This window comes from Mustelus asterias, chromosome 2 (assembly GCF_964213995.1).
Source record: "Mustelus asterias chromosome 2, sMusAst1.hap1.1, whole genome shotgun sequence".
NCBI lineage: Eukaryota > Metazoa > Chordata > Chondrichthyes > Carcharhiniformes > Triakidae > Mustelus > Mustelus asterias.
Window position 1 is genome coordinate 55,412,615 of NC_135802.1, and position 12,912 is coordinate 55,425,526.

At 42.5% G+C, this 12,912-nt stretch overlaps 1 protein-coding gene across 1 annotated transcript in view; it reads right to left on the bottom strand.

Annotated features, from left to right (window-relative positions):
- cmtm6 (CKLF-like MARVEL transmembrane domain containing 6) overlaps positions 1-11,616 on the bottom strand; it is an 86,404-nt gene extending 74,788 nt beyond the window's left edge. Inside the window, exons 1-2 of the mRNA XM_078235507.1 lie at positions 11,271-11,616; positions 10,632-11,056 (exon numbers count right to left, since the gene is read on the bottom strand). Coding sequence (XP_078091633.1) covers positions 10,632-10,787 — 156 coding nt within the window. The 5' untranslated portion in view covers positions 10,788-11,056; positions 11,271-11,616. The remainder of the gene's footprint in view (positions 1-10,631; positions 11,057-11,270) is intronic.
- Between the last annotated feature and the right edge of the window lie 1,296 nt (positions 11,617-12,912).

The following is a 12,912-nucleotide window of genomic DNA, read 5'->3' on the forward strand; positions in this document are numbered from 1 at the left end:
CACAGATGCTGTCAGGCCTGAGATTTTCCAGCACTTTCTGTATTTATTTGCTTCCTTTCTGTATGCGGATAAGTTAGTGTGGGTAGGGAAACATTGTTCTTCAGTATTCACTGCTTTTCAAAAGGACTGAAATAAGGATCCTAAATGTCTTTATAAAATAAATAAAATAAAGTCGCCATAGTCCCAGAGAACCATACTGACTGGTGGTGACTTTAACCTGAGGATAGGTTGGGCACCGATAGATTGTTTCCACTAGCCAGAGAATCTGAAACACTGGGGCACTGTGAAATTACTTCACTCAAAGGATTGTGAAACATTGGAATTCTCCACCCCAAAAAGGTTTCTTCATTGTTGAATATGGGATAGACTAATTTTTAGTCTCTCAATAAATTAAGGGATATGGAGAGCGGGCAGGAAAATGGAGTTGGTGTCCAAGATCGGTGCTGATCATATTGCATGGTGGTGGAGCTGGCTTGATGGGCCATGTAGTTTACTCCTGCTTCTATTTTTGCTTTTTTTTTTCATGAGTCACATCTAACACCTAAACATTTGTCTCTATCTTCTTATGTCCTACAACAAGTTGAATTTATATTGTGCCTTTAACATAATTAAACATCCAAAAGTGCTACACAAGAGTATTATAAAGCAAAGCATGACACTGAACCACATAAAATATCAGCTCAGATGACCAAAAGCTTGGTGGAAAAATTTAGTTTTTCAATTTTTAATTTAGCATTTTTAAAAAATTTATTATTTTTAATTTTCAATTTTTAATTTAGTAAATTTAGTTCTTAACTTAGAATATAGTTTTTTTCAAAATGTCATTGACCCTACAGAGCTGATGTCCTTACTGTTGCTCTTTGAAAGTGGAGTCACAGGTGGACAGAGTGGTGAAGAAGACATTCAGCATGCTTGGTTTCATCGATCAGAACATTGAACACAGGAAATCATAGAAGTCATAGAAACCCTACAGTGCAGAAGGAGGCCATTCGGCCCATCGAGCCCGCACCGACCACAATCCCACCCAGGCCCTACCCCCACATATTTTACCCGCTAATCTCTCTAACCTACACATCCCAGGACTCTAAGGGGCAATTTTTCAACCTGGCCAATCAACCTAACCCGCACATCTTTGGACTGTGGGAGGAAACCGGAGCACCCGGAGGAAACCCACGCAGACACGAGGAGAATGTGCAAACTCCACACAGACAGTGACCCGAGCCGGGAATCGAACCCGGGACCCTGGAGCTGTGAAGCAGCAGTGCTAACCACTGTGCTACCGTGCCGCCCCGTTGGAATGTCTTGTTGAAGTTGTACAAGACATTGTAAGACCACACTTGGAATACTGTGTACTGTTCTGGTCACCTTATTATAGAAAGGATATTATTAAACTAGAAAGAATGCAGAAAAGATTTACTAGGATGCTACCAGGACTTGATGGATTGAGTTACAAGGAGAGGCTGAATAGACTGGGACTTTTTTTCTCTGGAGCGTAGGAGGCTGAGGGGTGACCTTATAGAGGTCTATAAAATAATGAGGGGCACAGATCAGCCAGATAGTCAATATCTTTTCCTAAAGGTAGGGGAGTCTAAAACTAGAAGGCATAGATTTAAGGTGAGAGGGGAGAGATACAAAAGTGTCCAGAGGGGCAATTTTTTCACACAAAGGGTGGTGAGTGTTTGGAACAAGCTGCCAGAGGTAGTAGCAGAGGCAGATACAATTTTGTCTTTTAAAAAGCATTTAGATAGTTACATGGGTACGATGGGTATAGAGGGATATGGGCCAAAAGCGGGCAATTGGGATTAGCTTAGGGGTTTTTAAAAAAAAGGGCGACATGGACAAGTTGGGCCAAAGGGCCTGTTTCCATGCTGTAAACCTCTATGACTCTAAAAAGGAAGAAAGTGAGATAGGGAATTCCAAATATAGATTGTGTGTAGCTAAGGTTCCAACACTGATCCTTGCACCACTCCATCAGTCAGAGCCTGACAACTTAAATGCCCTGTTTTATCCATACACTCTGCTTCCTGCCCATTAACTAAACCTCCATCTATGCTCATACATTTCCCCAACTCCATGTGCCCATATCTTGTCTAATTAACCTTTTGTGTGGCACCTTATCAAATGTCTTTTGTAAATCCAAGTAAACTACATCTACTGGTTCCCATATATGTTCCCCACCAGTTACATATGGAAAGGACTCCAAAAGATTTGTCAAACACCTATCATTCTTGTAAAATCATGTGGCTTTGTCTGACCATATTCTGATTTTCTAAGTGCACTTTTCTAAATGATAGGAATTTTTTGATAAGAGATTTCAGCATTTTCTCACAAATTGATGTCAGGCTAACTGGCCGGTTTCTTTCTCCCTCCTTTCTTAAATAGTGGAGTTACATTTGCAAACTTCCAAAGTTATCATCCAAGTCATTTACATAAAAGAGGCCTCAGCGCTGATCCCTGTGGCACACCACTTGTCTCATCCTGCCAACCCCCCCACTGCCTTCTGGAAATCTAAGTATAGTACATCCACCAGTTCCCCTTTATTCACAGCACATGTGCCTCCTTCAAATAACTCCAGTAAATAGGTTAAACATGGTTTTCCCTTTTCAAAGCCACGTTGACTTTGCTTGATTGCCTAGAATTTTTCTAAGTGCGCCTGTTATAACGACTTTAATAACGGCTTCCAACATTTTCCCTATGACAGATGTTAGGCTAACTGGCTTACAGATTCCTGCTTTCTGTCCCATTCCCTACTTGAATACCAATTAAGATCAAAACACATAACTAGATTGTCAAAGAAAATTACACATATATAAAGAAATTACATAGAAATCAGAAATTTTGTTTACCAAAGTTCTGATTAAAATAGCCAAATTGTAAACTCTACTCTTCAGTACGAGTAAGAACAGAAACCAAGAAACTTTCCAGCAGGAGAATAACTCCGTTTTTAAAAGTTTATTTATTAGTGTCACAAGTAGGTTACATTAACACTGCACTGAAGTTACTGTGAAAATCCTCTCATTGCCACATTCCGGCACCTGTTCGGATCCACTGATGGAGAATTTAGCATGGCCATTGCACCTAACCAGCATGTCTTTCGGACTGTGGGAGGAAACCGGAGCACCAGAGGAAACCCATGGGGAGAACGTGCAGATTCCGCACCGACAGTGACCCATGCTAGGAAAGGAACCTGGGTTCCTGGCTCTGAGGCAGCAGTGCTAACCACTGTACCACCATGCCGCCCTGTGTCTTATTATAAAATGCTAATGTAAAAAAGTAGTTCCATAGAATGGAAGCAGCGACATATACTTGACACTAGCAATATCCATCAGCACTGTGCATATACACAAACACACAGAGGGACCAAAGTTTCCGTGACCACATAGACCAGCGACTGAAAAGGCAGGAAGTGAAAACACTTGCTATCTTTGAAGAGGAGGAAAGTTCTCCCTTATGTTGTGGCTAATATTTATCCCTCAACTAATGTTGGCTCCTTCCACCTATGGGTTACAATTGCAACTGATTTTAATGTGGGACAAATCAGATCCCAGATTGAAAGCTGGCTTGACAGACCCTAAATGTTTTCTTTAGAAACTGTGGAGGAAAGTTACGAAACAAAATTACATAAGCTTTAAAACAGAGATGAGGAGGAATTTCTTCAGCCAGAGTGTGGTGAATCTGTGGAACTCTTTGCTGCAGAAGACTGTGGGGGCCAGGTCACTGGGTGTCTTTAAGATAGAGATAGATAGGTTTTTGATTAATAAGGGGATCAGGGGTTACGGGGAAAAGGCAGGAGAATGGGGATGAGAAAAATATCAGCCATGATTGAATGGCTGAGCAGACTTGATGGGCTGAGAGGCCTAATTCTGCTCCTATGTCTTATGGTCTAAGTCTGCTGATGAAATAAAATATTTATTAAACGGGAAAATGAACTATATTACCCCAGACAAAAAAGGGAAAGATCTTCATAAAAACACAAGAATATAATTCAAATATTCTCTATTCCTTCTATCTCCTTCCAGACACATACAAATTAAGAATGATAAAACAATTTAGCATATCTATCTTATACTCTAATATTCTGAGTAACTGTGCAGTACTTGTGAATCAATAGGTGGTCAAACACACCACACTCCAATGTAAATGGCAGATACAACCAACGCAGATTCTATAGTCGAAACCTTGCTGCCGTTTATGCTGGCAGGATCTTAAGACCAGCCGATGGCATACCCACAACATGGATCGGTGAGTGGTGCTTTCAATGGGCAACCAGTCGACAATGGCGGGGCCACAAGAATCCACCACTAGTGAGCATCCCGCCATCACGAAACACACCACAGAAGGGGAAGAAAATCCTACCAATTGAATTTCTCAACTACTTCCCAGACGCTTGTCACACCATGAGAAAACCAGTCTCACTGAAATTCCGTCTTTCTCACAAGGGTTTCCAATCTCCATATTTGAAGAAATTGCCTTGGAATTCTCCTAAACGATGCTCCCATTCTTACGGCATCAACAAGGATCCTTTGCCAGGGTTTCAATCTCACTTTCTGAGATTCCTTTCCTCTGAATCTCAGAGTTCATTCAAGCTTCATCTTCCAAGCACACTTTCAGATCTTTGGCCATGCCAAACAGAACACCACGGCTCCAAAAGGGTAACCTATGCATCAAACTTCGGTCACTCTCTCAGATCTTTTGGGCTTCTCTCAAGCCCACTTCGTTTCAAGTCTGCTCCTCGGAGCTCTCATGTTCCTTCGGAGTCTATTTCTCTGCTCCTTTCTTTTAACTTTACTTCTGGGACCTCTTTCTAATTCCTGGTGCCCCTGCATGGACATTGTTCTGGGATCTCTGTGTCCCACTCACTGGTTTTGGACCTTCTGCATGTCCTGCTCCTTTGGACACCTTCCTCCAGAATGGCACTCAGGTTCACGTTACCGGACCTGCAGTTTAGCGCCGTTTCACTTATTTTCTTTCTGCACGTGTGCAGGGCCGGTTCCCTACATAAACAATACTGAAAATAGACTAACTACACGTGTGGACCTTTCCCAGCTGAAAGGCGCAAACTACGTACCAAACCCCCTAACCATGCATGTACATCCACTTCTCGGCTGGTGCGTGCGCAGTAGGCCCCAAGCTCCAACCGTTGATCTAAAAGCAAGATGAGTATTTGTGTTTCTTCCTATATGCAAGATGATGGATATGCAGTAAATCTAATCAATTGGGGTGGTCAGATCTTCACGTGGTGCACCTTTTTGTTGATGGCTAAAGAGTCTAATCCGCAAGAGGCAGATTGTGCTGTGTTTGAATTGGTTATCAGGTGTCAATATGGGTTGTCCTTTCGTTGTTGGCACCTCTTGCCAGGCCACCAACCATCATGGTGGCAGATGGCAGAATACAGGTGATGTCACCACGTCATTGTTGTCAGCTGGTGTCTCCCAGGTGCAGTAATCAACGCTTAAGGCCTTCATGTCATGCTTGCAAGCATCCTTGAGGGGGACCTTTGGGCAAACAACTGGTCCTTTGACCCCAAGGCATTCACTATACAGAAAATCCTTGAGCATACATCGCACTTCTATCCTATGAATGTGCCTGGGCAAACAAAGTCACCTCCGCTTGATGAGTGTCAACATACCTGGGAGATTTGCCTTTGAGAGGACTGCAGCCTTTCTGATTTTCTCCTGCCATGAGATGCCCAAATTGAAAGTTGTTCAGCTTCTTTCCTACTGAGGTGGCACAGTGGTTAACACTGCTACCTGACAGCGCCAATGACGTGGGTTCGATTCCTGGCTTGGGTCAGTGTCTGTGTTCTCCCCGTGACTGTGGGTTTCCTCCAGGTGCTCTGGTTTCCTCCCACAGTCCAAAGATGAGCAGGTTAGGTTGATTGGACATGATAAATTGCCACTTAGTGTCGGGGGACTAGCAGGGTAAATACGTGGGGTTATGGGGATTGGGCCCGGGTGGGATTGTGGTCGATGTAGACTCGATGGGTCGAGTGGCCTCTTTCTGCACCGTAGGGATTCTATGATTCTGAATCCAAGGTAGAAGAATTTGCTAACCACTTCCAAGTAGGTTTTGTTTTTAGTGGTCAAGGGCAGAGATGCAAAACCCTGTCCCGTGGTTTTTGTGATGCTTACTGTGAGGATAAACAAGTTGCAGGTATGAAAGAGATAATCCATAATCTCTTCACTCTTTGTGGAATTATGTAGTGTGTAAATTGGCTGTCCCACTTTCTATTTTACAACTCTCTGCACCCAGAAAGTAGTTCACTCACTGCAAAGTGTTCTGAGGCCATAAAAGATGCTATATAAATGTAAGTCCTTTATTTCTTTAACCCAATGCATGGAATAAACAACGTGCTGTCCGTGAATATGACTTATTCTAAAAAGATATATTAAAAAAGACAAATTACTCATTATCGATTAAGCTTGCTTAACCAGTTACACCCTCCTGTCATCAATGTACATAACTGCTTAGATACAAAGCACAGCTGTCATTTTCTACTGGAGAGACGTCTAGTTCCACCAAGGGTAGGCAATGATATGCATAAGCCAATCTTCTGGCAGCATGCCATTTGCACAATTCCCCACTGGCCCACTGATGCCCAAGCTCATCAAATTTCTGTGCAAACAGTTTGCAAATTATACAGTTCATTTTCCATCTTCTACATCTTAGCAATGTTGGAAGGAAGAGACACCCATTCATTCCTGTTGTCTAAGAATCTGGGGGTTGCTAGCGAACCCATAAAAGGCTAAAGAAAAACTCCACTGCAGATCGACAGATTGCATAAGCCCATGTGCTGTTTTCAAAGCTTCCCATTCATTAACCCAGGAGATCAACAACCACCAGCCACGCCACACCACCATATTTCTTCATTGGAAATTAGTTGAGATTGGGGTACGTCGTCCAACCAAGTCAACCTTCCAGAGTAATGGCCAAATGACAAATTCAGATTGTTAAATCTAACATGCATTTCTAGTGAATGGAGTTGCGTTCAACACAGCAAAGTGAATGTTTTTTGACTGGCTCCTAAAAATTTTAAATATTTACTTCATAGATAGATAACTATATTTTGTCCCTGAAACACCAGTTACATAAATAATGCACCAACCCACCTCTAGTGTGTGGTCTTGCCTGTGACCTGTTTCCAAACTTTTTTTAAAACAACTATGTGTGGATTGAAACATAGCGCAAAGTCCAACAGCCTAGAAAAGTGGCCCAAGGTGCAAATAATTAACCAGAGTCAGGTTTGGGCTGGTCCTAGTGGGACATGGGAAGGGTAATGGGATAGAGTGCGCCAAGAACATGGAGATAGGCCAGATGGGTGGGGGTGCAGCATCAGTAAGGAGGGACTGGTGCCAAAACAGTTACAAAAAAATTTAGCAGATTTCTCATAACATTGATCAGGACTGCCATGTAGCTCTTGGGGCCAAGCACAACAATAATGTGGGTTTCTATTGTGCCTTTAATGTGGGAAGGATTCCAAGGTACTTCACTGATAACTAAAAGCTCTAGACTTAAGAGTTTAGGCCTTGGGAGCAACACTTAATAGATGCATTAAAACAAGGTTTGGGCAAATATTATGAATAAGTTGAAATGCTTTACAATTCATGTTTAGTGTAATAAATAATATATTTTACCAGTGTGTTATTACTTAGCTGAGGCAAACAATATGGCAGTTAAAAATCTTTGATAAATATTTAGAACAATTTGTTTCATTCAATTTAACAACTTGAATATGTGAATCTAAATAAATTAATATGCAGTTAATTGGCTGAAAAAATAATGTAGCTATGAGACAGTTTACCAAAGTCTGACAGACCCACAAATTTTAATGCTGTTAACATACAGTGGGAGTCCTGCAAAAACAAACAAACCATTGGCCCACCAAATCTGATGCAGTACTTTTCTCTGTAAAAATCACCCAGTCTAATGTTGTTTTCCTACTTGCTCCCCAAGCGATTTAATATTACTCTCATCTAAACAACTGATTCTTTTTTAAAATGTTCTTTGCTTCAGCAACAGGTGATAGCAGAAAATTCTACATTCTTTGCCCTCTCATTCTTTGTTCCATCTCGTCCGCCAGTGAAAACACTCGATCATTATTTTCCTGAGTATAATTCTTCATAATCTTTACCCTTTAGCCATCTCAGCTCAGTGAAAAAGCCAGAACTTCTCAAATCTCTCTGTATTATCCACTATCTCTGGTAAATTTATGCTGTGTCTTTTCTGTAACTTTAATTTCCTCTCTGTTTAAACTGCATCCAAAAATGTTATATACAACAAAGTGAGGAAAATGTGTATTATTTATTTTCAATTGTTACATCAATTTGATTTTCTTCACAAGCTTAGAAATTACACTGCCTACTATTATTACACAACAGGTGTGGGATTGAATTTCTGTGCAAAATAAAGAGATTTTAAATTTAATTACAGCATGCTGGCAGTCCTCAGTATAAACTTTCATTCATTTCTCTGGAGACATAAATTGCCTTGATATGTAATCTTCCTACTCCTCCCATTTTCTTCCTGCCTGTCTGAAGGTGGGAACTCATGTGGTAGGGGATCACGAATCATGCACGTCAGCAATCCTAAATGACCTCATCCAAGCTACCGTATTTTGGCAGGTTACTCAGAACTGTTTAAGGGAAGGAGTGGGGAAATCATAACCCAACTTTCACCTGACATTAACACGGGAATGACAAGATGATTATTCCGACCTTAGCCTCTGCTCATGGAAGCCAAGAACAAAGAACAAAGCCAATCACCTTTTTTCCAGATAAATAAAACTAGCTTCACAATGATCAGGAATCACGTGTAAATATTTTCCAATCTGTACATCTCAATACCACTATATGATCACTTGCAAAGAGCAATACATTCTGAAAGCCATTTTAACATCTTCATGGAATCCCTACAGTGCAGAAGGAGGCCATTCGGCCCATTGAGCCTGCAGACAACAATACCACCCAGGCCCCATCTCTGTAAACCCACACATTTACCCTAAATCCCACTGACATTAAGGGACAACTTAGCATGGCCAATCCACCTAACCTGCACATTTTTGAATTGTGGGAGGAAACCGGAGCACCCAGAGGAAACCCATGCAGACACAAGAACGTGCAAACTCCACACAGTCACCTGAGGTCGGAATTGAACCCCAGTGCCAACCACTGTGCCACCCCAATGATATTTATTTTATATACAAGTCCAGGTATTTATCTGGGAAAACAATGATTGGCTTCAATGTGCAGAGGTTAAGGTGGGAATAATCATCCTGTCATTCCCATGTTATTGACTTCACTAATTTTTTGGCAAGAGAAATGTTTGAGGTACAGTATTACAATTACTTTTAGATAGCTTACTAAATAATCATGTTCTTGGAAGTCTAGTTTCCTCAGACAGCAATGTATGTTCTCCTTCCTCTCAAGACAATAGTTCTTCCTTTCCAACAATAACTTTTCCAACTCACTATTCAGTCCTACCCACAGTGACACAGTGGTAGTAAGTACCCTGTGTTGCCAAATGCAAGGAGCCAGTATCACTGTGCACTGGAGGTCTTTGCATTGGCCTTCAAATGGACCAAAAGAATGGTATAGATTGATGACTATTAATCAGTGGGCATTGTATTAGCACTCTTCTGGGACTGATAGCAAAAATCAAAAGAATACAATTAACCTTTCCCCAGTGTCTTAAAGTTGTGGCCTCTTCATTTTCCCTTCTCCGCCAAATGTACATCCCAACTTAGTGAAGCATAGAAACTAGAAGCAGGAGTAGGCCATTCGGCCCTCCGAGTCTGCTCCACCATTCATTATGATCATTACTGATCGTCAAATTCAATATCCTGATCCCTCTTCCCCCATATCCCTTGATCCCTTTAGCCCCAAGGGCTATCTCTCATTTCTTCTTGAAATCAGACAATGTTTTGGCCTCAACTACTTTCTGTGGTAGTGAATTCTATACATTCACCACCCTCTGGGCGAAGAAATTACTCCTCACCTCAGTTCTAACTATCCTCAAACTATGACCCCTAGTTCTGGACTCCCCCACCATTGGGAACATTCTTTCTGAATCTACCCTGTTTAGTGACATCCAGCTAGAGTTGAAAACCCTCCAAGATTCTCCCAGGGTCTCTGTGCATTGAAGATTTGGACACTGCGGGCAATCCATGAGCAAAGTCATGGAAGACATGAAAAAGTATTTTCATTTTTGTTTAGTACTGCCATTTATGACATGAAAAGTGGAAATGGTGGCGTTTTAACTGTTGGGGAAATCTTGTGATGAAAACTCCAGGAGTACTTCCATCTAGGAGTTGGCCTCTTTTTAGGCAACAACATGTTTTCTCATACACCTTTCTCCAATTTTAAAACAATAAAGTATTATGATTCCACTTGGATGAAACCTTCATGGAATCTAACTGAGTTTTGAGCATGGGCTCCTGAGCCCTGTTGTGAAAGAAGCCACAAATAATTCTGCTATTTACAAAGGGTCATTTGGACTCGAAACGTTAGCTCTTTTCTCTCCTTACTAGATGCTGCCAAACTTGCTGAGATTTTCCAGCATTTTCCCTTTTGGCCACAAATAATTCTCCCAGCCATGTGGTAGAGACAGACAGCCGGCCAGCGGGGAGGACTCACCACTTGTAGCAGCTTCAGCTTTCCTCTCAGAGTTTTCAGATAGCCGAGCTGAAGGCAGGAGCCCCGATTGTGGATGGGCTCAGTGGTGGATTGGTAAACCCCGTCCCGCTCCGACTCCATAGCTCCTCCGTTCCCGTGTTCCTGCGGATGAGGCATCCTGTCTCTTGACTATTTCAACACTTCTCTTGCAAACAAAAAACTCGCCCGACTTGGTGGGGATTTTTTTTTTTGGGTTGTGTGTGGGTATATATACCGAACTCCTCCCGGAACTGATTCTTTCACACACACACACCAACAACCCTCCCTCACACAAAAAAAAATAGAAAATGAAATCCGATCAACAGGTTTCGCGCCTCAACTCCGGGAGCACAAAATTCCGCCGATGGCTTCTGGCATCGCGTCGCCTGTTTGGTAACAAAACGGATCTGCGAATAAAGAGAGAGAGAGAAAGGAGAGAGGTGTTAGCTGAGAAGGCGGTGAATTTCGATCCAAGCCACCCCACTGAGCTGCTTTCCGCCTGGCGGAACACTGGCGGGAGCGGCCCAGCCCCTCTCCACACAATAGCAGCGCCGATCCTCCCGCCCCAAGTACCCACACGTCCCCCTCCACTCTCTCCCTCAGCCTTCACTGTCCACTTACCGAGTGGCTGCAGCCTCTCCCCCACCCTCCCCTCCGGCCGGCTCTGCGCTGCTGCCCGATGTCCCCTTTCGCCTTCTCCGAGGGTGGGTTCAAACGTGTGTGTGTGTGTCTCTCTCTCTCTCAATCCCTTCACTTCCTTGTTTCGTTTTCATCTGTGACACACATACAAAAAAAACTCCGATTAAAGAGAGAGAGAGAGGCCCAGCCTTCCACTGGGACTTTCCACTCCTGTCACTCACCCTCCCTCCCCAATTCCCAGGGTCAGGGAGGTTAGCTTGTGCGGCTTCAAGAGGGGAATATTCTTCCCTCAGGGAAAATGGCACGAAAGATTCCCTGGCTTTCTCTCCCTCTTTCTAAGTTTAGCCAATAGGGGATTTTTTTCTGGAAGCAGTCACCAAAAAGTTGTATAATTATTTATTGTGAAAATAAAAACCGAAAATGTCGGAAACATTCCCCGCAACACATCTGTGGGGAGAGAGTTAAAAGTTTCAAGTCTGTGACCTTTCATCAGAATTGAGAAAAGTTAAATATATATATTCACGCGGACTTACTGTGGGGAGTTAGATTAATGATCTGATTCCAATCATTTCCCAGTACGCTTTTAATCCCTTTTGGGAAACAGGGTTTTTATCCCTATTTACCCAAATACCCCACGTTGCTTTCCTGCTAAATCTGATTTTAACTTGCCTTTCAGAAATAGATGCCAAAAAAGGCCCTTCTTTAAAATGTATTAAAATAACGTTCAAGGGAACTCCACTAATACTTCAAATCTGGTCTGGGCAGAGAAGCCTTGCTGTGGCTTTGCTGCCACTGTTTGATGTCTGAGATTTGAAAAAAACCTGAAAAGGTATTTTTCCCCCTTTTGTGGAGCTGAGAGAGGAGGAATGTTCCTCTGGTCCCAACAGGATAAGTTCAGGCCTTCCCTACTCTGGTTCCAAGCCTCTCCTCCCACAGAACCTCTCTATACACACTTTGCCAGAACTTGGTCATAATAGGGTGCCAATATTTGGAAGAGCAGTAGACATTTTCCACCCATTCCAAATGGACAGACAACATGGTGATGAGGCCCAGCAGTTAAAAATTGACGTGACTTCATGATGCCTGCTGGGTTACATTGTCATTTATTCAGATTCTGACCCAAAGCTGCCAACTCAGGATCAGTCCTCCAGGCTCAGTGTTCAGTGGTGATTTTAGGAATAGGTCTACTATGTATCATTAACGCAATTCTGGAATTTTACTGCCCTGCCTGCCACAGGAATCGGAGCGGGCGAGGGGTGGAACATGGAAAAGTCCATTGAACTCGGGTGGGATTTTTCGGTTTTGGAACAAGTGAGGTCGTAAAATTCCACCCAATATCTTTCTCGGGGGCGGGGGCTGGTTTCTGGGGCACGTAACACAGAACATTTTTTAAAATTTGATGTATTTACCAGTATTTTTTATGCATAATCTATGATCTGTATACTGCTTCACCATATAAAAAGTCACCAGACAATAAGCACAAAAACACACTGCTTATATCTCAGTGAATATATGCAATGAACAGCTGAGCCAGAGAGAACAGGATGTTAGCTGATCCATCAATGACAACCAATTACCACCAGCCAACTCAATACCGGTATTAGTCTGGGCACAAATCACAGTT